Raw genomic sequence first — 26,949 nt, forward strand, 5'->3', positions numbered from 1 at the left:
AGGGAGTCAGTGCAAGAGACTGTTGTGCCTGTGGTCAGTCCCGGTTCAACAGCATCCGCTATCAAAATAAAAGTCATCAAAATAAAAGTCATCCAATTACGGCCCCACAATAGAAATGTACCTAAGATGATGATAATAATTTGGGGGGTGCTTACATTTGTCTTGTTACACATAATTGTGTAGTGGATAATGTCTTTCTTGCATATCCCAACTCCCCCAGAGATACCAAAAGAGAGTGGGGTCACAGCCAGGGTCCCCATTGTCCACCACCCCTGGAGCAATTGGGGTTTAATGCCTTGCTCAAGGGCACAGTGACATATTTTTTTCATATCTTGTCAGCACCAGGTTTTGAACCAGCAACCTTTTGGTTACTTGCCCAACGGTTACAAGCCAAAATGTTTGTGGTTGCTTATGTTTTTCCTACATCACACATGGGATTATACATATCCCAGTGGGGTCAAAGCCAGAGTCTACCTGAAGCAATTTGGATTAAGTGCGTTGCTCAAAGGGCCAAGAGCAGCTCAAAAGAGTTTTCACCTTGTCGGCTAGGATATTGTAAACTAGCGCCCTTTCGATCACTGGCCCAACGCTCTAACTGCTAGGCTACCTGTCATCTCATACTGCCATTGTTCGTTCCATAACACGTGTGGACTGCAGAAACTCTAATAGGTAAACAGGACTGTGTATTTTATCCCTTGCCTACTTTGCACTTTTCAGGAGACAATTTAGTTAATAAAATGAAGTGTCTATAAAAAGCTAATAGAAAGAGTGGAAGCATGGTTTACGGGCAGCAGGTAGCCTAGTGGTTATAGAGCGTTGTGCCAGTAACCAAAAGGTTCCTGGATTGAATCCCAGAGCTGACCAGATAAAAATCTGCCCTTATCCCCCTGAACAAGGCAGTTAACCTACTGTTCCCTGGTAGGATGTCATTGTAAATAATAATTTGTTCTTAACTGACTTGCCTAGTTAAACATAAAACCATGTCTTCTCTCTTTCCAGCTATTTTTTGGGTTGTGAAATAGGGACCCTGTGTGAAATAGGTTGGGAACTCCTGAATTAGATTGATGTTCACAAGTCTTTCTTAATCATATCTGTAGTAACTGTAGTCAATGAAATCCTAATAATGGGCCCCAAAAAGTAGTTAAAACTGCTTTGAGTGGAATGCTTGGTTTATGTTGGGTAATGTTTGATCTGTATAAATATGCCTATGTAGGCTAATAACACCATCAGCTAACATTTAGAAAATATTTCTGTGTTGCATATTTCAATTTGTGAGGTGAGTATGGGATATGATATTGGAGTTATTCAATACAGTGCTACAGATAACGCCTAATGTGTCCATTCTGGTGAGCGCATGCGCTCACTACCTGAGTCACGCGAAAACGCATTACATACAAACTCATCCCTCCACCTGAGAAAAACAATGCTTCATTTCTCGTAGAGTGAGGAAATTAGTCGTTTGGTGCACTAAAATATGATTTCAGCAGAATGGAACAATTTGAATAAGCGTAGCTGTAGCGTTATTTAGATAAATAGACTAGGCAGTGTGCAACTGCAGAGACTGAATGTCTCAGGGATTACTTTGCGTGCGAGTCAGCGGAGGCTGCTTGCAGAGGAAGGGGCTGTGAGGTGTTCAAGATGGCGGCGCCCTGTGGAGTGCAGCGACTCTGACAGGTAAACAGGTCCATGTATTGAGGTACTTAAATATATAATGGTGAATTTCAGATGTTAAAATGTCATTAATATAAGGCGTGGGTATTATGTGTTTCTGATGTTCTTTCATGACTGTCAAATGCATGTTTTGTTTCTCTTCGCCGTAGCTGTTTATAATGACTTTTATTTATTTATTGTCAGCTAACGTTAATTCTATTTCTGTAGACGATGACAATAATGGTTTGAGTCATAGCTAGTTAGCTACTTTCATGACCATGCATCTGTTGAAATAGTTTTCAGCTTGCCAAGTTGAACTAATGTAAGATACTCGGATACAACAAACCGAGCCCTTCCCATTGTTCCCCCTGAGTTGTTTACGACAGTAAGTGGTCATTCCAGATAACGTTAGCTAGCTACAGTAGTCTGCTTGCTGGCGACGCAACTAGCTAGCGTTTAGCCAATAATACTTAACTCCTCGATACTGTAGTTGAGAATTCTTGGCTACTTGCTTTTGACTGCAGATAGATTTTTACATGGCCCGTTACAGGTGAATGATGTAACGTTCCCTAGCTAGATATGTTTGTTGTATTCAGCTGCAACTTCTTGCAATATTGCAGCTGCTTTCAGTATCACATTTTGAGAAAAGCTTGGGGCGTAGGCGTCATAGGTACTAATTTAGCTAGCTAACGTTATATCTCATTGCATTTTATATTACAGCACATTCCTACTTTGTAGGCATATTCTGTTGTATAACTAGATGGCCATAGGTAATTCATCATATGCAACCGTAAATAGAAAGGAATATCATAGTGTATTTGGTATCTAGCTACAATACACCTCTAAATTATGATACAAGTTGCATTACTAGGCTAGGGTGTCCATTTGCAGTTGGCTATTTAGTGCAATAGATTAACTCATTATCCTCCTTCCTGAGCACTAGCATCAAATAGTTCCTGAGCAATGCAACTTTTCAGGGAAGTCAGGAACCAATATACACAGTCAGTTAGGAAAACAAAGGCTAGCTTTTTCAAACAGAAATTTGCATCCTGCAGCACTAATTACAAGAAGTTTTAGGACACTGTAAAGTCCACCCCCTGCATAAACTGGCCCAAGCCCCCCTGCTTCTCCTTCACCTAAATCCAGACAGCTGATGTTCTAAGAAAGCTGTAAAGCCTGGACCCGTACAAATCAGCTGGGCTAGACAACCAGGACCCTCTCTTCCTAAAATTATCCGCTGCCATTGTTGCAACTCCTATTACTAGTCTGTTCATCCTTTCTTTCGTATCGTCTGAGATTCCTCAAGATTGGAAAGCGGCCGCAGTCATCCCCCTCTTCAAAGGGGGAGACACTTTAGACCCAAACTGTTACAGACTTATATCGATCCTGCCCTGCCTTTTCTAAATTCTTCAAAAGCCAAGTGAACAAACAGATCACTGATCATTTCAAATCTCACTGTACCTTCTCCGCTATGCAAATCCAGTTTCCGAGCTGGTCAAGGGTGCACCTCAGCCACTCTCAAGGTCCTAACCGATATCATGACTGCCATCGATGAAAGATGGTACTGTGCAGCAGTCTTCATCGACCTGGCCAAGGCTTTTGACTCGGCCAATCCCCGTATTCTTATTGGCAGACTCTTCAACCGTGGTTTCTCTAATGACTGCCTCGTCTGGTTCACTAACTACTTCTCAAATAGAGTTCAGTGTGTCAAATCGGTGGGCCTGTTGTCCGAACCTCTGGCAGTCTCTATGGGGTTGCCACAGGGTTCAATTCTCAGGCCGACTCTTCTCTGTATACATCAATGATGTCGCTCTTGCTGCGGGTGATTCCTTAATCCACCTCTACACAGACGACACCATTCTGTATTAGAGGTTGACCGATTAATCGGAATGGCCTATTAATTAGGGCCTAAGTTTTCATAACAATCGGAAATCAGTATTTTTGGACACCGATTTGGCCGATTTGCTGTTTTTACACTTATTTAATCTTTATTTAACTAGGCAAGTCAGTTAAGAACAAATACTTATTTTCAATGACTGCCTCGGAACGGTGGGCTAACTGCCTCGTTCAGGGGCAGAACAACAGATTTTCACCTTGTCAGCTTGGGGGAACCGTTCTTGCAACCTTACAGTTAACTAGTCCAACGCTATAACCACCTGCCTCTCGTTGCACTCCACAAGGAGACTGCCTGTTACGCGAATGCAGTAAGCCAAGGTAAGTTGCTAGCTAGCATTAAACTTTTCTTATAAAAGTCAATCATAATCACTAGTTAACTACACATGGTTGTTGATATTACTAGTTTATCTAGCGTGTCCTGCATTGCATATAATCTGACTGAGCATACAAGTATCTGACTGAGCGGTCGTAGGCAGCCACAGGCTCGTAAGCATTCATTCAAACAGCACTTTTGTGCGTTTTGCCAGCAGCTCTTCATTGTGAGTCAAGCATTGCGCTGCTTATTACTTCAAGCCAATGTGAAATGGCTAGCACATATTGCACTTTTACTTTCTTCTTCAACACTTTGTTTTTGCATTATTTAAACCAAATTGAACATGTTTCATTATTTATTTGAGGCTAAATTGATGTTATTGATGTATTATATTAAGTTAAAATAAGTGTTCATTCAGTATGGTTGTAATTGTCATTATTACAAATAAAAAACATTGGCCGATCGGCCTTTTATCGGCCTTTTTTGGTCCTCCAATAATCGGCGTCGGCGTTGAAAAATCATAATCGGTCGACCTCTAGTCTATATATATATCTGGCCCTTCTTTGGACACTGTTAACAAACCTCCAAACGAGCTACAATGCCATTCAACATTCCTTCCGAGGGCCTCCAACTGCTCTTAAATGCTATTAAAATGAAATGCATCCTTTTCAACCGATCACTGCCTGCACCCGCCCGACTAGCATCACTGCTCTGGATGGTTCTGACTTAGAATATGTGGACAACTACAAATACCTAGGTGTCTGGCTAGACTGTAAACTCTCCTTCCAGACTCTCATTAAGCATGTCCTATCCAAAATTAAACAGAATCGTCTTCCTATTCCACAACAAAGCCTCCTTCACTCATGCTGCCAAACACACCCTCGTAAAACTGACTATCCTACCGATCCTTGACTTCGGTGACGTCATTTACAAAATGGCCTCCAGAACTCTACTCAGCAAATTGGATGTAGGCTATCACAGTGCCATCCATTTTGTCACCAAAGCCCCATATTCCACCCAACACTGTGACCTGAGCAGCTTACCAATCGCTGCAGCTGTACACAGCCAATCTGTAAATAGCCCATCCAACCAACTACCTACCTCATCCCCATATTTGTTTTAGTTTTTCTACTCTTTTGCACTCCAGTATATCTACTTGCACATCCTCATCTGCACATATTACTCCAGTGTAAATTGTAATTACTTCGCCACTATGGCCTATTTATTGCTTTACCTCCTTACTTCATTTGCAAACACTGTATAGAGATTTTTCTATTGTGTTATTGACTGTACGTTTGTTTATTCCATGTGTAACTCTGTGTTGTTTTTGTCACACTGCTTTGCTTTGTCTTGGCCAGGTCGCAGTTGTAAATGAGAACTTGTTCTCAACTCTCCTACCTGGTTAAATAAAGGTGACATTTTTAAAAAATCAGGTCCATTGTTGCAGATTGTGGTTAGGACTAGGGATCAATGACAGAATTATTATAAAATCCTAGTCCAGTTGAGTCCATAGATCCTAAGGCTTCAAATGGATTTTGTTTGTGAAATGATTTGTGAGAGAATGAGGGTGGCGCTTAACGGCTTGCACACAGCCAAATGTAATTTCCAGTGTTTACATGGAAGTGCATGGGGCTGCATAAAGGCTCTTTGTGTTCTCCAGAGCTGCTGCTGCTGCTTGAGGTCACTCCGAGGGTTGTTCCTGGTTGTGCCACTGACTGAAAACACCCTAATTCAACACACCCGTTAGGCTCCCGAGTGGTGCAGCGGTCTAAGGCACTGCATCTCCGTGCTAGAGGCGTCACTACAGACACCCTGGTTCAAATCCATGCTTTATCACAACCGGCTGTGATTGGGAGTCCCATAGGGCGGTGCACAATTGGCCCTGCGTTGGCCGGTGTAGGCCAACATAAATAATAATTTGTTCTTAATTGACTTGCCTAGTAAAACAAATATTAAAACCCTAGACCAATGCTAAGACCAAGGAGCTAATTGATACATTGGGAGACTAGTGGGAGAGAGCCTCAGTAACAGTAGTCTATAGGCTAACAGTTGTGCCTGCCTGTCAACCTTTCTTCTCTGCAGGGCCACACACTGACACCATAAAGATTAAAACGGAGTAGCCTAGTTTCAAGACGGAGTGTCAGAAATAGGCTAGGCATTGGAATGGGACTAGGTTCAAGGTACAACTGAATTGTGTCTTCCGCATTTAACCCAACCCCTCTGAATCAGAGGTGCGGTGGCTGCCTTAATCGACATCCACATCTTCAGTGCCCAGGGAACAGTGGGTTAACTGCCTTGATCAGGGGCAGAATGACAGATTTGTACCTTGTCAGCTCGGGGATTCGATCCAGCAACCTTTTTAGGTTACTGGCCCAACGGTCCTACCCACCAGGGACCATGGGTGATTGACATCCGGGTGATATTGACCTGCCTGTCATAATTATTTATGCCCACTTGTCAGCTGGAGATTTGGATGCCTCTTTTCCTTTGAACGGTTGAGTCACTGAGACTGAGAGAGATTCCGTGAACGCTCAGAATATTATGACAAACCGCTTTTAGCTGGAGAGGAGATTATTTTCTCTGACTTGTATGAAGCATGGTTGTTTAAGTTGTGGGCACAGAGATGACTAAGATTGTGTGTTTGTCTGTTCCATTGGGCCAAGTGGGGTCCGAGAAATGTATTAGAATTTGTCAGTGTTTCACTGCTTTGAAACTATTGTGCTAGGCACACTGTGTACCTATCGGTGGCCTTATCTTTTATGTATATACCCTTAGCAATTAGGAGATGCATTGTAACAAGCCTAATAATACCATTATGTATCTAGCTACAGTAGGAGAAGTGTCATTAATAACATTGCTATTTTCCTTAATTTTGTCTGTGCGCTGTGCCTTTTTTAAAGATTAGGCTTTACAAGGGTCATAATCATATGTTAATACAATTGATGCTTTTCTAGAATCCCGGCAGTGTGAAGTTGTATCTAATAACCTCCATATCACTGAAGTTCTCTGACTTGTGTTGAGTCAGGTTTGACCCTGTCCTGTTGCTTGCCCTGTCCTGTAGTGGTGCCTGGAGACTGTATTGGCCGGAGGCTCAGGGAGCCCTCCAGGCAGGACACTGTGAGAGACACCCCCTCCTACCACCACCTCCCCCTCCACCACTGTCACCATGGCGAGAGAGCAGCCCAACGTAGGGGACCTCCTCCCTCTCCTGGAGTCCTCCGACATCCACCAACTGGAGGAGATTAAAGGCCTGATCAATGAGCATCTCAGCACTGGTGAGAACTTGGCTTTTTAATAAGTTGTTTTTGGACTTGGTCAGTCAACCTTTTATCCTGTACTCTGATTGCATTAGAGGGCTCTGGTCATTTCAATTATGCAGCCATATTGTGGACCACAATGTGGATGTTGGGACTATGTTAATTATTCCATCCTCTCTGTGCAGAGCGAGGGGCCATGCTGCTGAATGGACTGGTGGACTACTTCCTGGAGACTAATTCGGCCCAGGCCATTCATATTCTCTCCTCAGTCAGAGAGCCACATGATAAGGTGAGATCTGCCGAACCCCACCATCACCTTATATTGCAAGAGACTGTAACCCCATTTTTCATCAGATGTTAATTCGACAACTTAAACTCATGCATTGTGAAACAATGAATACATATGATTGTCTTATAGCTCAATGTTTTTAATTTACCCACCACAGCACCTACTGGACAAGATGAACGAGTGTATGACCAAACAGGCCTGCCGGCTGCCTACCCTCACCCTGCTAGGCCATGTGGTCCGCAAGCAGCCGTCCTGGATCCACAAGATCGCCCGCTACCCGCTGCTTCTCTCACTGCTTAAATGCCTCAAGGTAAGAGGGAAAGATGGGCCATTAGCCACAGAGGTCTCCTATATAGACGGCTTTTGTTTAAAAAGTAAAAAAAAAAAAAAAAATAATACTTGGTAGCACAAGCTTATTAAATCGAGTGTCCTGGACATCTTTCATATGTATGCTAATGTTGAATGTTTTTCTTCCCGTTGTGTACAGACGGATTTAGACGTGGTGGTCCTCATAACTGGAGTCCTGGTGTTGATCACTCTGCTCCCCATGATCCCCCACGCTGGCAAACAACACCTGTATGAGTTCTTTGACATCTTTGGTCGCCTAGCTTCCTGGAACCTGAAGAACCCAGGTAATCCCTGAGAAAAGGCTCAGAGGAGCTATTTTATTAAGATAGAAGACAATAAAAATATTGGAAATGGTTGAGAGCCAGGCATGGTTTTAGCTGGACTGTTTTTGTTCACACTGCCTCTGACCTGACATCATGTTACTCTTGCTTCCCCCAGGGCACATCTCTGAGGTGTACCTCATCCACCTACACGCCAGTATCTACTCGCTCTTCCACCGTCTCTACGGCATGTACCCCTGCAACTTTGTGTCCTACCTGCGCTCCCACTACAACATGAAGGAGAACGTGGACACCTTTGAGGAAGTGGTGAAGGTGAAAGAGTTGAGATTTTGAGCAATCTTTAATTTAGATTTTTATTCTATTGATTTTGGCTTCAGGAAGATGTTCTACCCATAGAAATTGATCTAATCCTTTGTGCTTTCCCCAATATATTTTTTTTATGTATTTTTTTTGCAGCCAATGCTGGAACATGTCCGTATACATCCAGAACTAGTGACTGGAACTAAAGACCATGAGCTTGATCCCACCAGGTCAGTCAATCACAGCTCTCCAGCTTTACTCACTTGTTTTTGCACCATATTCTGTCAACCAAAAAAAAGAGCTTATCTGCTGACAAATTACAGACAGATGAATATTATTACATAGTTTTCCTCAATGTGATTGACCATGCTGGACCTCTGCAGGTGGAAAAAGTTTGAGATTCATGACATCGTTATAGAGTGTGCCAAAGTGTCTCTGGACCCCAAGGAGGCGTCGTGTGAGGAGGGCTATGCGACCATGCCCGGGAACTTCTACCCCCACCCGGAGCTTCGGCCACAAGAGTCTGTCTCCAGCCCCTACACAGACTTCCACAACAGCTATGGTGAGAACACACCTCCCTCCCCCGCCTCCCATTGGTGGATAGGAATGTCATAAGTTTGATTGGTGTTCTCACTGTTCATTGTTCATGTCTAAAATGTGTTCTGTTTTTCTGAGTCATGTGAATGCTCAGACTATTAATCATCTGAAATGTGTCTAATGTTGTTTGGCTGCCAGACTCATTAGTTGGATTGTAATTATGAGTTGTCATGAGGTGACTGTGGTGTTGATAATAATGGTGAATGAATGGAAGATTTAACACATGGATATGGTAGTCAGTGAGTCAGACTGATTTGATTATGTTCCTCTCCACCCCACAGGAAGCTCCTCTTCAACCCCTTTCTCTACCCCCCGCCAGCCACTGCCACCTCCCCTGTCCCTGGCTCCTCTCTCAGGGACACAGTCCTTGTATCGCAGCCCCCAGACCTCCAGAAGTCAGGTAACACAGTCACACAGCATTTCTGTTGCACAACATTTCACTGCACTGACCTATAGTAATTGTGTCCAGATTAGTCCCTAGATGGAAACAGGATTTGTTGGAGACTGTCAGCCTGAGTGGGTAGCCACTGCTATCTGCTGCTTCTTCTCTATTTCACTTCTTGGTTTGCAGAGTTTGTTTACACTTGATATATTGGCTGTGTCAGATGCTGGTTAGTCAATTGTCCCTAATCTCGCTGCACCCCTCCCCCCTCTCCGGGCCTATGAATCACCCCCTTTATTTCAGAGAGGAGTGGTGGGAGGGAGCGCTTCAGAGTGGGTGGGTAGGTGGGGCTTTGAATCATCGGCGCGGGCGGTGGTGTCAGGCCTTAGAAAGCAGAAAACATGCCCCCGCCCTGCCACTCTACTATGGTCTGTCACAGGAGCTGGTTGCCCTGGCGACGCTGTCTGTCCCTCTCTTTGTGAACCACCCACGCAGGGGGTTCTGGTGTTGTCTGAGGATTCGTCGGTAGGAAACTGAGATCCCGGAAAACACTAACCTAATTTACAGATACAATTGTATACTACATCTGTCATTATCAAACATTTCAGTATAATTATGTGTAATTATCACTTAACCTGTAACATTGTGAATGTCTTCCTATAGAACTCTAGCTGTGAACCTGACTCCACCTGTGGGGTGAAGGAACTTTGGAGCCCTTCCTCCCAGTGTGGCATGGCCACTCCCCCTTCCTCTAGGGGCATGTCACCCAACCAAGAGCTCTCCCATAGTGCCTCTCACCTCCCAGGCCCCCGTGTCCACAGCACATCAGGTGACAAGGGATCATTCAACTATTACAACATAGTCGGGTCCATTATTATTTGTACCCTTGATGAAGAGGAGCAACAAATACTAAAATAAATAATACAAATACTGAGATATTTTGTATGCACTTTTTGTTTTGTTTAACAAGTACCGTAATACATAAATATAGGGTTTGAAATGATTGCCTCTCCTGCTTTCAGTAAACTAACACCCTCCCCTTGCGATAAATGTTTTATTAGATATGAGTACACATTGGGAGGGATCTTAGACCATTCCTCCATACATAATCTTTCCAGATCATTGATATCCTTCATCTGTTCTTATGGACTGCCCTCTTCAATTCAAACCACAGGTTTACAATGGGGTTCAAGTCTGGAGACTAAACTTGGGTTTTGATTAGTACTTGGGATGATTGTCTTGTTGAAAGATTCACTTGCGGCCATGTGTCATCCTCCTGGCAGAGGCAACCAGCTTTTTGGCTACTTGGTAAAGTTCATGATGCTGTTGAGCTTAACAAGGGCCCCTGCAGGACCAATAGTCTAATATCCCTCCCAATGTGTTCCCCAATCTCATAAAAGATTTGAGAAACGGTCTGTCTTTACCCTCGCAGGGTGTGTTGAAAACAGGGGTGCCAATAAGTTTGACTACAAAATATTTCTCTGAGCAGTTGTTAGCATAAAATATAATTTCCCCCCCCTTTTTGCATACAAAATGGCTCAGTATTTATTTTTTTGCTCATCTTTATCAGATCGATAACTAATGGTTCCCTTGACTGAATTAAGTGTTGTGGGATTGATATAGATTGAATAAACAACATTGATTTGTATGATATGCTGTAGAAAATGATCCCAACATGCATCTTTACAGCTTTATACTATGACGTACGATCTGTCTTTTCTGTTTACACTATTTTGTATTGATTAAGGATCCCCATTAGTTCCTGCCAAGGCAGCACCTACTCTTCCTGGGGTTTATTAAGGATCCCCATTAGTTCCTGCCAAGGCAGCACCTACTCTTCCTGGGGTTTATTATGGATCCCCATTAGTTCCTGCCATGGCAGCACCTACTCTTCCTGGGGTTTATTATGGATCCCCATTAGTTCCTGCCAAGGCAGCAGCTACTCTTCCTGGGGTTTATTAAGGATCCCCATTAGTTCCTGCCATGGCAGCACCTACTCTTCCTGGGGTTTATTATGGATCCCCATTAGTTCCTGCCAAGGCAGCAGCTACTCTTCCTGGGGTTTATTATGGATCCCCATTAGTTCCTGCCAAGGCAGCACCTACTCTTCCTGGAGTTTATTATGGATCCCCATTAGTTCCTGCCATGGCAGCACCTACTCTTCCTGGGATCCTGCAACGTTAAGGCAGTTATAAAGTTTAAAATATTACGACATTTCATAACACTTTACCCAATACATGTATTGTGTTCCCTCAGGCCACTACTATAGGGTGGCAGGTAGCCTAGTGGTTAGAGCATTGGACTAGTAACCGAAAGGTTGCAAGATCGAATCCCCGAGCTGACGAGGTAAAAATCTTGTCGTTCTGCCCCTGAACAACGCAGTTAACCCACTGTTCCTAGGCCGTCATTGAAAATAATTATTTGTTCTTATCTAGTTAAAGGTCAAATAAAATACTCCACGATCATATATTTACAATACAACATCTGTGTGTGTCCTCAGTCCCCGCTTTTCCATAAGGTATATTTTTATGTAAAAAAAAAAAAAATCTGATTCTACTGCTTGCATCAGTTACCTGATGTGGAATAGAGTTCCATGTAGTCATGGCTCTATGTAGTACTGTGTGTCTCCCATAGTCTGTTCTGGACTTATGAAGAGACCTCTGGTGGCATGTCTTGTGGGGTATGCATGGCTGTGTGCTAGTAGTTTATACAGACACCTCAGTGCATTTAGCATGTCAACACTTCTTACAAAAACAAGTAGTGATGAAGTCTCTGCCACTTTGTGCCATGAGAGATTTTAAATGTATATTATTGTTAGCTTTCCATGTACATTTAAGGGCCAGCCATGCGGCCCTGTTCTGAGCCAATTGTAATTTTCTGAGGTCCCTCTTTGTGGCACCTGACCACACGACTAGAGCCTGTTGGTCCTGCCTCGTTAAAAAGGCAGAGCAGGGCTTTATATGGACAGACTTCTCCCCATCTCAGGTACTGTTGTATCAACAGGTTTTGACCATGACCGTACACAATCCAGGGTTACTCCAAGTGGTTCAGTCACCTCATTTTGCTCAATTTCCAAATGATATATTACAAGATTGTGGTTTAGTGAATGATTTGTCCCAAATACAATGCTTTTATTTATTTTTTAATATTTAGGTTTAACTTATTCCTTGCCACTCATTCTAAAATGAACTGCAGCTCTAAGTGTTCCAGTGATTTCACTCGCTGTGTAGTAATCTACATACGTAGACACACTGGATTTACTCAATGCCAGTGGTATGTATAGTTAAGTTTGAAAAAAGTAAGGGGCCTAGACGGCTGCCCTGGGGAATTCCAGACTCTACCTGGATTATGTTGGAGAGGCTTCCATTAAATAACACCCTCTGTTTTGTTAGACAGTACTCTTAAATTAGCCACCTTCACACTTTATGTGTGTCTGCACCATAGCAATAGACTGGCATTGGAAAGCAATTGCCTTTACACTGTACCAGTCAGCGGGGGTAATGTGGTGAAGAAGTGTCCCACACTACCTCGAAGTGGCTTGGGAATGTCAGATTTGATACCAGAAATGTCTCTTTACACTTCAAAAATGTGTTGTGGAACCAGTTTCTCTATTAAACCGATTTAAAGCTGGAATAGTTTAAAAGGGCATATTACCACATGTGTGCTTTAAATAGATTTGATAGGGGGGGATTTTTTTGTTATTAACACTAGAACCGCTGGGCCTCTTATTTATTTATTTTTTCCAAGTAATACAGTAGGATTATGTAAAAAGTAAACAGTTTTTTAATCAGGTGTTCAATAAAACATTTCTGTGGACTGCGTTTTGTTACAACTTGAAAGCATATGTGTTGGAACACGGTAACACTTGTTTTTTTTTTAGAAATAAAATACACCAAAATGCACGGTCCAAAGGATTGAATATTAATTTCTTTACCATAAGCTGCCTCCCAATGTTGTTTTTTAGAGAATTTGTCAGTATATCCAACCAGCCTCACGGGCGCAGACCACATATAACCATGCCAGCCCAGGACCTTCACATCTGGCTTTCTTCACCTGCGGATTGTCTGAGACCAGCCACCCGGACAGCTGAGGAAACTGGTTGCCCAATCAAAGAATTTCTGTACAAACTGTCAGAAACCGTCTCCGGGAAGCTCATCTGCGTGCTCGTCATCCTAACCAGGGTCTTTACCTGACTGCAGTTCGGCATCACAACCAACTTCAGTGGGCTAAGGCTCACCGCCGGTGGCACGTGGGTGAAGTATGCGCTTCACAGATGAATCCTGGTTTATCAACTGTGGCAGCGTGAATGGCATCATGTGGGCCAGCGGTTTGCTGATGTCAACGTTGTGAACCGAGTGCCCCATGGTGAGGTTGTGATCTGGGCAGGGATAAGCTATGGACAACAAATGCATAAAAATCAATGCACATGACAAGATCCCGAGGCCCATTGTTGTGCCATTCATCTGCCGCCATCACATGTTTCAGCATGATAATGCATAACCCCATTTCAAGGATCTGTATAGAATTCCTGGAAGCTGAAAATGTTATTGCATGGCCTGGCATACTCACCAGACATGTCACCCATTGACCATGTTTGGGATGCTCTGGATCGACGTGTACGACAGCGTGTTCCTGTTCCCGCCAATATCCAGCAACTTCGCACAGCCATTTGAAGGGGAGTGGGACAACATTCCACAGGCCACAATCAACCGCCTGATCAACTCTATGTGAATGAGATGTGTCATGCTGCATGAGGCAAATGGTGGTCACACCAAATACTGACTGGTTTTCTCATTTACGCCCCTACTTTATAAAAAAAACATGCATATCTGTTTCTTATTCATGTGAAATCCGTAGATTAGGGCCCGATGAATTTGTCAATTGACTGATTTCCTTTCATATGAACTGTAACTCCGTTAAAGTCTTTATTGTAACATGTTGCGTTTTTTTTTTTTTTCAGTGTTTTTTACAATAGAATGGCCCGCCCTGTTCTTCATTCACAATTGGTGATTACATAATTAGGCATTGTTCGCTTTCTCTCTCTCTCATCAACTCACCCATTCTCCCCCATCATAGTTTACTTAATATTTTTCATCTGTTATGTGAAATTATTTTCGTTATAGTTTCTGTTCAGTTTCGAGGCCGTTAACGGGCCGATTATCAGCTGGGCACTTTCGACTGTTGGAACAAGGAGCTGAGCAGGCCCTATTTTATTTGTAACTTTTTTGGGGGGAGGGTCAACGTGGAAAAACCATTTAATAAAAATTGCATGCCCTCCTAAAACTGGTTCTACCTTTATTCATATTCTAACACTGACCGTATGTAGACTTATTCAGGAAAAGTCCGGGATGGAGGGGAACTTAAAAAATGACAGTGTTAAAAAAATATATATTAATGCGCAGTGAAAATGACTGCTTTAACAGTTCTAGTGTTAATCCTACCTGACATTTTACTTGGTATTTTCTTCTAATTGCTGGGTTCTGTCAGCAGGTGGCATAGGCATGCCTGCCTCCAGCACTCCTGCCACCTCCTCCCCGCCCCACACCCCCTCTGATTTCCCTATCCCTGCTCCCCTGCTCTCCAACACCACCAGTCCACCACAGAAGGTACAGTATGACATCCATTCCCACAATGGGAATTCTGGCCTTTTGTAGTGTAGTAAGTAGATTAACTTGGGAGGTCTTGTTAAATAAATAACTTCTGAATAACACAACTGTTCATTTTCAGGATGCTCACCCTGTAGAAGCAGCCAAACCCAGCCTGGTGAGGCAGGAACCAATCGGAGATCCTGAAAAGGGGGGAGAAGTCATCAACAGAGGTCAGTCGTCATGAAAAAATGTGGAAAGGGATATTACAATTTGTATGCTTTTTGCAAAGTCCTTGGTTTTTAAACATTGTCAGTCCATGTTCTCGGTTTTACATAAAACAATGTTTATGCTGTCTTTTGCATACTAGATTGTGGTGGTGAGACCGTTTCCAAGACGCTGTCAGTCTTTATGAAGGAGCAGGAGCTTCAGCAGAGGACAGAGAAGGAGGGGGAAGAGGGTGAGTACAAGGATTGAGAATGGGAGTGTGCTGGTCTAAATGAGGTTGACATAACATTTCAGTTGAATGAGAGTGAACCATATACACTACATGACCAAAAGTATGTGGACACTGCTCGTCGACCATCTCATTCCAAAATCATGGAATGAGACGCCCCCCCCCCCTTGCTGCTATAACAGCCTCTACTCTTATGGGAAGGCTTTCCACTAGATGCTGCGGGGACTTGTTTCCATTCAGTCATGAGGTCGGGCACTGATATTAGGCCTGGCTTGCAGGCAGCATTCCAATTCATGGGTGACCCCACGGTCAGGACTCTGTGCAGGCTAGTCAAGTTCTTCCACACCAAACTCGACAAACCATTTCTGTTTGGAACTCGCTTCGTGCACAGGGGAATTGTCATACTGAAACTGGAAAGAACCTTCCCCAAACTTTTGTCACCAAGTTGCTCCAGAGTCCAATCTTCTAGAATGTCGTTGTGTGCTGTAGCGCTAAGATTTTTCTTTACCGGAACTAAGGGGCCTGGAAAAACAGCCCCAGACCATTATTCCTCCTCCACCAAACTTGACAGTTGGCACTATGCATTGGGGAAGGTAGCGTTCTCCTGGCATCTGCCAAACCCAGATTGGTCTGTTGGACTGCCAGATGGTGAACAGTTATTCAACACTCCAGAGAACGTGTTTTCACAGCTCCAGAGTCCAAGCTTTACACCACTCCAGCTGACGCTTGGCATTGCACATGGTGATCTTAGGCTTGTGTGTGGCTGCTCGGCCATGGAAACCCATTTCATGAAGCTCCCAACGAACAGTTCTTGTGCTGACGTTGCTTCCAGATGCCGTTTAGAACTCTGTGTGTGTGTGTGTTGCAACCAAGGACAGACAATTTTTACACGCTTCAGCACTCGGCGGTCCCGTTCTGTGAGCTTGTGTGGCCAACAAATTTGCGGCTGAGCCGTTGTTGCCTCTAGATGTTTCCACTTCACAATAACGGCACTTACAGTTGACCGGGGCAGCTCTAGCAGGGCAGACATTTGACGAACTGACCTGTTGGAAAGGTGGCATCCTATGACGGTGTCATGTTGAAAGTCACTAAGCTCTTCAGTGAGGCCATTCTATTGCCAATGTTGGTCTATGGAGATTGCGTGCCTGTGTGCTCGATTTTATACACCTGTCAGTAACGGGTGTGGCTGAACTAGCCGAATCCACTAATTTGAAGCTGTGTCCATATACTTTTGTGTGTGTGTGTACATTTCATAGAAATAGTCACCAATGACTCAAAAGCCTGTTCCACTACAAGCCTCATGTCTCCCGTTTTTACTTCTCCAAAAACTCACCAGCTGCCATCTCAGAGGAGCTCCTGAAAATCACGGAGGACATGCAGGACTTGGCCGGCCTGAGGGTCTTTGACTCCCCGTTCTATCGCACCACCGAGACCCTGACGGGTACCCAGGAGAAGCCCCTGCCCAACCCCCCACTGGGCGGCCCCGTGCCGCCCCAGGACCCCCACAATGCTGTGTCGACCTCGGACAATGCACTGGAGAATGCTCAGGGGGCTACTGGTGGAGGTGGGGACAGTAGTAGGGGCTCGGTCCTGGACCAGTCCTGGTCTATTGAACCAGTGTGTCCTTTTAGCCCCATCCAACACCCTCTCCACCAGAGCCTCTCTGCCCTGGAGGATGAGGTGGCCAAGTTCAGTGGCCTTTTCTCGCCAAGCCGCCCAATGAAGAACCCCTCCCTGCCCTACGAGGCCCTGTTTGACCTGGCTCTGCCCCGGGCTGCATCCCTCTTCGTTGGGAGGAGGACGTCGGAAGCCTGGGGCAGAGCTGCCCTGGAGAGGATGTGCCAGCAGCAGGAAGGACTGGAGGACAGGGAGGAGGAGGAGGGCGAGGGGATGGTGACTGCTTCCCCCCTGGAGGTACTAGATCACCTTGTTCAGCAGGGCAGCGACACCCACGACAAGGTGCTCAAGAGGTGAGGGGCCCAGCTTTTAATATCTATCCGGTCACAACTGTCTGATCAACTTTATGCCAATCGGTCTCTATCAAAACCATTAATGGGTTGTCTTAGTACCTAGTCCAAGAACATGGGTTTCTGTGTGCTGTATGTGTTGGACGCAAGGGGAAGACTGAGTGTATGTGATGTGAACCTCGCTGGGTTCTTTCCAGTCCACTGCCATAGCCCACAGGAAATGCTCAGTGGAGAACTACATGCTTTGTCTGACACATTCCACACCACACACACACACACACACACACACCAACTCAGCAGAGTTGGCGTGCTGTACAGAACTATCTGGCTTTGCACGTCCCCCCCCCCCCCCCCACACCTCTTTAGTATCTTCCCCAAAGATGAATGGCTGACCATGCCCTGTTTGAGGGATGTAATTCACTGGGACAGAGACCCTACACACAAGTGTGTCCAAGCCCAGATGGGTCGAGAAGGCTGGGCTCTACCATTCGGGTCTTTTTTTTATATGGGGTCTGATGTACTGTCCCAATGCTGCCCCTGTTGAGCTGCCCCTTTTTTCTTTTCTCTTACAGATTACCCTTGCCAAGCAAGTCAGCTGACTGGACACATTTTGGAGGTATAGAACCAGCACCAGAGCACTGCAGGAACACTGGACTAGCTAGTGCAATAGGGGATCTCTGAAAGCTTTCAGGCTATGTAGGCCTCATGATGTGTTTACCATACAATGACTACAATGTAGTTTTCCTACATCATGCAGAAACAGAGGGCATTTGACAATATGCTCACACTTTTCTGCCATTGAAATCCTTTGGTGGGCTTCTGAAACGTTTGTTTTATTATTATACATTTTCGGGATGGAAACGCTTTCAGTAAACTTAAACAACTAAAACCTGATATAAAGTATGTAGAAAGGATGTGGACATTTAGTTTCTTCTCTAATATCATCTTTGTTAGTTCTCAATCACCAAAGTAAAAGCTGGACAGTCATGGATAATTTTTGTATAAAATATTCCAAAAACACGGCATCCAGCTAAGCCCCTTTTCCTGGATCCTGGAAAAAAACCTGGACTCATTAAGTACCTTGGAGGTAGAATAGCAATAATAAAGACAAGCAGAGTTCACATGATCCTAGATGCTATGTGAGAATCCGATCCTCTCTGGATGGGTACAAGGGGCTCTGTCTTAACCATCTCCAGCTGCTGATCACTGTATAACAGCCTTGTCTGGGCCAAAACTCCCTCTCCGCTTGCCAAATATTGGAATTGAATAAGATCCCCTGCTTATACAACTTATAGAAGTAATATATAAGTGATTGTGAAGTCAACTCCCCCATGAGCTCCCGGAATGACTGAGGCCTCGGTGTAAAATTCTCATAATGTTATCTGGCAGTTTATTTTCTGTACACCTACTCAGTTCCCTCTTTCCTCTGTTAGTTTGACTACATAGAGTGCACTAGTCATACAGCTTTAATAAAAGATGATGAATAATCCATGTCCAATATATTTTAGCCCATAATAGCAGTAGAGGGAGAGATGGAACTGTAGTAATAATAATCAGAAATAAGTTCAGAAATACAATCGAGCAACTCAATATTAAGTGTTCGTCATGTTTGGTACACTCCGTGTAAATAGTCTATTATCCTGATTTATCGGTCTATGACCACACCATTTTCCTGGTCATTAACCCTCTGTGTGCCTGTCCTCCCTGCCCCAGGCTCTGCTCCGCTGGACGAGCTGCACACGTTGCGTAGCCAGCTGCTCCTGCTGCACAGCCAGCTGCTGTACGAGCGCTACAAGAGGGAACAGCACGCCGTCCGCAACCGCCGTCTACTGCGCCGCGTCATCAACGCCACCGCACTGGAAGAGCAGAACAACGCTATGGTAATGAACGTTCCTCCCTTCCCTGGATTTGTCCCGTAGCTTCTCAGAACCAGCGCAAATCTGTTTGGAGATTCCAACCTCCCTGACTGCCAAAGCGGTTATCATTCAAAGAATCCGACAGAAGCAGGCGCCTGCTCTTGACCCATTTCACTCGCCGACTTGGTTGTGTTCACTCACACATGCATGTGAGGGTTCAGTAGAGTATTGTAGGTTTTCCTGTGTTGCATGTGGTGGAGAGAAAAAAAAACTGTTTTATTAAATCATATGACCATTGTAGATTACTTCAGAAACAGTGAGTGGTGTGTCATCCTGGCTCCCTGTTTTGTGTGTCTGCCTGCAGAAGGACCAGCTGAACCTGCAGAGTGTGGACGTGGTGACTCTGAAGGAGAGTCTGCAGGTGGAGCAGCAGCGCTGCAGACAGCTGTGGGACGACCGAGAGACCGTGGTCACCAGACTACACAGCCAGGTCCGCCAGCTACAACAGGGCCGGGACGACTACTACACCAAGAACCAGGAACTGCAGGTAGACTCATGACCACATTTACACACACGGAATACCGTATATCAAGTCCTTCCATGCACTGTGTTGAATTATCTCTGCTCTGGAATGTCCTCTCCAGAGTCTGTTGAATGAGTATCAGAAGAAGATGAATGACCTGGAGGCAGATCTACAGAGAGCCAACAACAAGGTGTGTCACACAGGGCACCTTCTCAACCAGATGACCATCAAGGTGAGGCACTTCACCTAGCTCTACTTGCTCTGTAAAGTATCAGTCTTTATGTGCATAGATTAAAGGACTAAGAAGCTTGGTGTTTTGGTTTCCATAAATCAACCAAACAGAGTGCTTTGTGGAGTTTGTCTTCCTTCTGATTGGTTATGTGTGTTCTTCAGCTGAGCACCAGTGAGAGCACCCAGCAGCAGATGAGTTTCCTGAACAAGCAGCTGCTGCTCCTGGGGGGAGGCCCACAAGCTGGATGTACTGCAGCAGCAGCACACGGGATCAGACAACACCAAGGTAGGGGGGGCCAAGGGCCACCGACGGGGGGGGGGGGGGGGGAATAACCGACTCGATAGTAGAGCATGTGTCGAATCTGAATCAGTGAAATGTTGCTATGGATTTCTCTTTCTGTAACCACCATAAGAGAATAACAGTCTTCCATATTGTGTTCCATTGTAGTAAAAGTTGTCTGAGGTCTGTTCCCATACGTATGTATTTGGAAAAGACCAACAACTTATAGATACCAAACTAGTTTTACAGTCCCCTGTCGCCACCACCATCTCGCTATCCCTGCAGGAGGCCCAGATGGTGCAGGCGTCCTGGGGGAAGGAGGTTGAGCGGCTGAGGCAGAGCCTGCTGCAGCAGGGCCAGAAGCTGGAGGCAGCGCAGCAGAGGGTGGGCGAGCTGGAGACTCAGCTCACCAAGAAGGAACACCTCGTCGTGGAGCAGAAGAAGTTCCTGGAGGATGTCAAGGGCCGGGCCAAGTATGTGCGCTCTGGGTTTAGAGGTGGAAAAAAGGCCTCGGACTTATTTGCGTCAAAGCCGTTTGGATTGTGTTTTTCTGTACAAATGTGTGTTAGCATAGCAGCGTGTCTCTGAGTGTGTGACAGGAACATATCCATCGGTCTGTGCAGGGGCGAGCTGCAGGCGTCAGAGAGCAGGTACCAGGCCCAGAGGAGAGCGACGCAGCTCCTGCAGACGGAGCTGCTGCACCTCTATAGCAGACTAGAGATGGAGGGTCAGGCCTGCCTTGCCACACCCTCAGCAGCAGGGGGCAGCAGTACCGATCCTGGTCCTCCTATAGACTCTTGGTAAGATGGCTGTCAAACTGTTAGTTACATTTTCTTATTTTATTGCTGTGTATTCACATGCAGAAATGTGTATTTGTGCCATTGGAAGCCAAATGTATATTAAAGTAATCACCCTCCATGTTTTCCTCTGTCACTATGGTAATGGCAGTATCATGGAACCAGATGGACCTGTCACATTGGGAACCAATGAGTGTTCTGATGACAGCAGACCATATCAGTCTCCACGGGGCAACGGCAGCACTTTATTGCCAGGGCAACCAGAGGCGAACAACTCACCTAAAGCTCCCCCTGTCAACTCTGCCAGCAGCACCCAGGACATCCCCCCGCCTCTCCTTGTGGAGCCCTCTTCCCGTCCCCATGCAACCCTGGCCGCCACCCCGCTGCCCCCTGACGCCGTCCCCCTCACCGTTGGCTCCTACCCCAGCGCCAACAGCTTCCTGGGCATGAGGGCGCGGGAGCTGTTCCGGAACAAGAGCGAAAGCCAGTGTGAAGAGGAGCCCCCCCACCTGGCCGGCCTTTCACAGGGCCTGAAGACTGAGCTGTGTGTGGAGCCCTTATTTCCCCCACTGGGGAATGCTCTGACATATCCTGTCTCTGTCCCTGTCCCTGTCCCTGCCCCTACCCCTCCCCTTGTCCCTGCCTCTATAGTAGGGGCCCCTCTCACTGTGCCTGCCAAGGAGCACCCACCTGAAACCAGGCAAAGGGCTATCAAGCAGGAGAGTCCTACGAGGGAAATGGGAGGAGCAAGGGGAGGGGCAGTGGCAATGGCCAGCGAAGCACAACCCAGACAGCAACAGCAATTTAGGATCATGGACTACAACGAAACACAACAAGAGCACAGTTAAAGAGGCACCAAACTGCGAGAGAAGAGGTTGTCTGGAGCAAGAGCTACAAGCAGTAGAACCGTAAGAGTTGAAGACAAAGCTCTGTTAAATTCAGTGTTATCCCATTCCCTCAAGTGGACAACAGGATTTGAACCACTGATTTGATTTAATCCCAGATGTAAAGATGGGAATGAAGGAAGGTTTAAATAAGGTCATTTTACAATCTACCAGCATCGACCACATTATCTATCTGGTCTGACTGCAGTTGTACTTAGGCATTTTATATACTTAGACAGCAGGGAGTTATTTTTTTCCGGAGACAATTTCATATAAATAGAGACCCTAGTTCCAAATTTGTTGTTTGAAGTTATAAGAATACGCCATATTGGGTTCAAAACAAGTATAAAACACTAAGAAAAGTTTGAGGGCCTTTTCATTCGTATGTATTAGTCTTGTAGAGTGTGAGAAAGGGGTGGTTATGAAAGCCTGGTTTTGGTTGGCTATTGTCTTGAGCACCTGTACTGGTGATGTGTGAAGGAGTTGGGTCGGGGTGGTGTGATCCTCAAGGCTCGGGGAGTAGCTGTGCCAAGTATGAGATTGTTATCAATGAGTCCAACTCCTCTGCTATGCTTGGGGAGGAATGTGGGAGTTTGACTGTTTCATTGTAGATAAAATATAGGAGGAGGATTGTTGTTTTTTTTCCCCCCCATGCTGGTTTCATTATGTTCCTGACAGAAAGGACCTTTAGTATGTGTTGAGGGAGAGTGTATGCATGCATGCAAGTGTATGTTTAAGTCATGTTGCAATCATTTAGAAATGTTTGTTTTCTTTATGAGTAGTGAAAAATATGATACTTAAAGTACTTGTAACTTTCTGCAACTAATGTGGCTGATAATCACTTATCCTGACTTTAAATCGGACTTGTTATGTTAATTCTGACAAATTTGCAGTACATCAACCTGTGTGCAGCAGTACTTTCTGTTTAAGTTCACTAACCGGAAGTGTACAGAAAGACGGTGCCAAACATTTACCAGATATAGAATACAACCATTTCAAAATGACTCATTGACCTCACCAAGTGCTCCTATTCTAGTTCGGTATCTGGGTGTCTCTCAAAAGGGCTGATTGCTGTATAAAAGGTTTGCATGTGTCATCCTCTTGTCATAGCTAGAGTCTGAAAAGAAAAAACAAGTCTCTGCCAATTGATTCTTATTGGTCCTACTGACCAATGACAGTCAGAATTGCCTCTTTCCTTTGGGTTCTTCCATGTGTTTTAAATGGTCAGAAATCCTGTTGTCCACTGAACTTCAGCTGTTATTCCCTCTGCCTTGCTATCTAAAGCATGTTCAACAATCCACTTTAATGCCAACAGTATAGTAGTAGGGGCTACAACAAACCCAAGATAGAAGGTCCAATCAAGCGTGGACTGAATGGAAAGCTTGACCTGGGATTCCTTTTGGAGCTGGAGATTTTGAAAAAACAAAGTTCTTTAAAAGCAGTTGCTTGCGTTTAACTGTGAACAATAAAAATTGTCTTCAATGTTTTGCACTACAGATCCTCTGAGTGTTTTTCATTTGATTATCTATAGTCACACAACTCTACTTCAAGGCTCAAACTGACCCCTAAACAATTTTCTCATTCCCCACTAGAGAGCGCTGTTGTTCTAAATACTCAGCCTTTTTCCACAGTGGTTCAATCAACAGGTAAACCAGTCTGGTAGATTGGAGCGAACAAGTCCATAGACAATTATTGTCAAATACTGTCAGTGGGAGCTACAGGATGTATTTGTGTAAATACTAATATATATATATATATGTGAGGTGAAAAAAGTATTGGATCCCCTGCTAATTTTTGTATGTTTTCCCACTGACAAAGAAATGATCAGGCTATAATTTTAATGGTAGGTTTATTGGAACAGTGAGAGACAGAATAACAACAACAACAACAAAAATCCAGAAAAACGCATGTCAACATTATTGATTTGCATTTTAATGAGGGAAATAAGTATTTGACCCCCTCTCAATCAAAGATTTCTGGCCCCCAGGTGTCTTTTATACTGGTAACGAGCTGAGAAGAGCACACTCTTAAAGGGACTGCGCCTCATCTCAGTTTGTTACCAGTATAAAAGAAACCTGTCCACAGAAGCAATCAATCAGATTCCAAACTCTCCACCATGGCCATGACCAAAGAGCTCTCCAAGGATGTCAGGGACAAGATTGTAGACCTACACAAGGCTGGAATGGTCTACAAGACCATCGCCAAGCAGCTTGGTGAGAAGGTGACAACAGTGATTTGCAAATCCATTCGCAAATGAAAAACGCAAAAGAATTGTCAATCTCCTTCGGCCTGGGTCTCCATGCAAGATCTCACCTCGTGGAGTTGCAATGATCATGAGAACGGTGAGGAATCAGCCCAGAACTACACGGGAGGATCTTGTCAATGATCTCAAGGCAGCTGGGACCATAGTCACCAAGAAAACAATTGGTAACACATTGCGCCGTGAAGGACTGAAATCCTGCAGCACCCGCAAGGTCCCCCTGCTCAAGAAAGCACATATACATGTCTGTCTGAAGTTTTCCAATTAACATCTGAATGATTCAGAGGACAACTGGGTGAAAGTGTTGTGGTCAGATGAGACAAATGGAGCTCTTTGGCATCAACTCAACTCGCCGTGTTTGGAGGAGGAGGAATGCTGCCTATGACCCCAAGAACACCATCGCCAACGTTAAACATGGAGGTGGAAACATTATTATGCTTTGGGGGTGTTTTTCTGCTAAGGAGACAGGACAACTTCACTGCATCAAAGGGACAATGGACGGGGCCATGTATCGTCAAAGCTTGGGTGAGAACCTCCTTCCCTCAGCCAGGGCATTGAAAATGGGTCGTGGATGGGTATTCCAGCATGACAATGACCCCAAACACACTGCCAAGGCAACAAAGGAGTGGCTCAAGAATAAGCACATTAAGGACCTGGAGGGGCCTAGCCAGTCTCCAGACCGTAAACCCGTAGAAAATGTGGAAGGAGCTGAAGGTTCAAGTTGCCAAACGTCATCCTCGAAACCTTAATGACTTGGAGAAGATCTGCAAAGAGGAGTGGGACAAAATCCCTCCTGAGATGTGTGCAAACCTGGTGGCCAACTACGAGAAACGTCTGACCTCTGTGATTGCCAACAAGGGTTTTGCCACCAAGTACTAAGTAATGTGTTGCAGAGGGGTCAAATACTTATTTCCCTCATTAAAATGCAAATCAGTTTATAACATTTTTTTTTCTGGATTTCTTTTGTTATTCTGTCTGTTCAAATAAACCTACCATTAAAATTATAGACTGATCATTTCTTGGTCAGTAGGCAAATGTACAAAATCAGCAGTGGATCAAATACTTTTTTCCCTCACTATGTGTGTACATATATATTTATATATATATATATATATATATATATATATATATATATATATATATGTGCAATTGTCTCATCTGTTGCATTATTACTCGTCAACTATATGAAATGGTTAGTGGTACAAAAAGACGGCATAGAATGTAATAGTCATGTATCAAACTAGCTCAATCATAACACTTCAACCTTGCTGAAATATACCGATCAAAAATAGAAATGCAACTTTTCAAATATTTTTTTACTGGGTTACAGTTTATTTGAGAAAATCAGTCAATTGAAATGCATTTATTAGGCCCTCCCTAATCTATTGACTTCAAATGACTGGGAATACAGATATGCATTTATTAGGCCCTCCCTAATCTATTGACTTCAAATGACTGGGAATACAGATATGCATTTATTAGGCCCTCCCTAATCTATTGACTTCAAATGACTGGGAATACAGATATGCATTTATTAGGCCCTCCCTAATCTATTGACTTCAAATGACTGGGAATACAGATATGCATTTATTAGGCCCTCCCTAATCTATTGACTTCAAATGACTGGGAATACAGATATGCATTTATTAGGCCCTCCCTAATCTATTGACTTCAAATGACTGGGAATACAGATATGCATTTGTTGGGCACAGATCTCTTTAAATAAATGAGTGTCAGGGTCTCATCACGGTATTTGCCATTGATAAAACACAATTGTGTTTGTTGTGCGTAGCTTATGCCTGCCCATACCATAACCCTACCGCCACCATGCGGCACTCTGTTCACAACTTTGACATAAGCAAACCGCTCGAACACACGAAGCTGTACACATGGTCTGCGGTTGTGAGGCCGTCTCTAAAATGACGTTGGAGGCAGCTTATGGTAGATGAATTAACATTCAATTATCTGGCAACAGCTCTTGTGGACACTCTTGCAGTCAGCATGCCAATTGCCCACTCCCTCAACTTGAGACATCCGTGGTGATGTGTAACAAAAATGCACATTTAGAGTGGCCTTTAATTGTGCCCAGCACAAGGTGCACCTGTGTAGTGACCATGCTTTTTAATCAGCTTCTTCATATGCCACACCTGTCAGGTGGATGGATTATCTTGGCAAAGTATAAATGTTCAATAACAGGGATGTTATAAGCTTTTGTGCATGTGGAACATTTCTGGGATCTTTTATTTCAGCTCATGAAACATGGGAACAACATGTTGTTGTGTTTCTATCTTGGTTCAGTGTAGTCTGCCCATTCTGACTATTTCCTAAGCATCAGATAATTCTACATTCCTCTCCTTCCTATTACCTGAAACTGTTTTTATTTAGTACATTTCTAATCCATATATGAATATATTTGGCAAAGCCATAAAATGAATAGTGACTGATTTATGCCGATATTTTGTGTGTGTGTGTGTGTGTCGTCGACAAAGCTTTAGTTCCCTGGGTTAATACTACTTGGTTCTATATCAGTCTGTGAAAGGAAAGGAATCATTGTGGGTATAACTGAGCAAGTATGATTAGTTTATCAAACATGTGCCTATGTATTTCATGAGTGAGTTAAAAAAAGAAGAAGATGGTATGATTAATTCACCAGTCCTCCACGGGGTCAGGGAAATTGATGCAGGATAATTGGGCACAGAGGGAATCCTTGGCAATTTGTGATTTAACATTTCTTGAGAAATTCGATGTCAGTGCAAATGTGAAATTGCTCCTCAATGTTCTCATAGATTCCATGAA

At 44.3% G+C, this 26,949-nt stretch overlaps 1 protein-coding gene across 1 annotated transcript; it reads left to right on the forward strand.

The window, feature by feature from the left end:
- Positions 1 to 1,378: 1,378 nt before the first annotated feature.
- On the forward strand, positions 1,379 to 23,389 carry LOC124006965 (hamartin-like). The gene is given in 23 exon segments (XM_046317170.1): positions 1,379 to 1,674; positions 6,921 to 7,134; positions 7,302 to 7,405; positions 7,563 to 7,715; positions 7,893 to 8,037; positions 8,192 to 8,346; positions 8,491 to 8,564; positions 8,718 to 8,896; positions 9,213 to 9,331; positions 9,977 to 10,142; positions 14,801 to 14,919; positions 15,041 to 15,131; positions 15,269 to 15,358; positions 16,692 to 17,325; positions 17,895 to 17,938; positions 19,036 to 19,202; positions 19,543 to 19,725; positions 19,823 to 19,933; positions 20,095 to 20,157; positions 20,159 to 20,218; positions 20,498 to 20,685; positions 20,836 to 21,012; positions 21,161 to 23,389. Coding segments are annotated over 22 exon segments (3,828 nt in total). The 5' UTR covers positions 1,379 to 1,674; positions 6,921 to 7,025; the 3' UTR covers positions 21,858 to 23,389.
- Positions 23,390 to 26,949: the final 3,560 nt, after the last annotated feature.

This window comes from Oncorhynchus gorbuscha, linkage group LG20, assembly GCF_021184085.1.
Source record: "Oncorhynchus gorbuscha isolate QuinsamMale2020 ecotype Even-year linkage group LG20, OgorEven_v1.0, whole genome shotgun sequence".
NCBI lineage: Eukaryota > Metazoa > Chordata > Actinopteri > Salmoniformes > Salmonidae > Oncorhynchus > Oncorhynchus gorbuscha.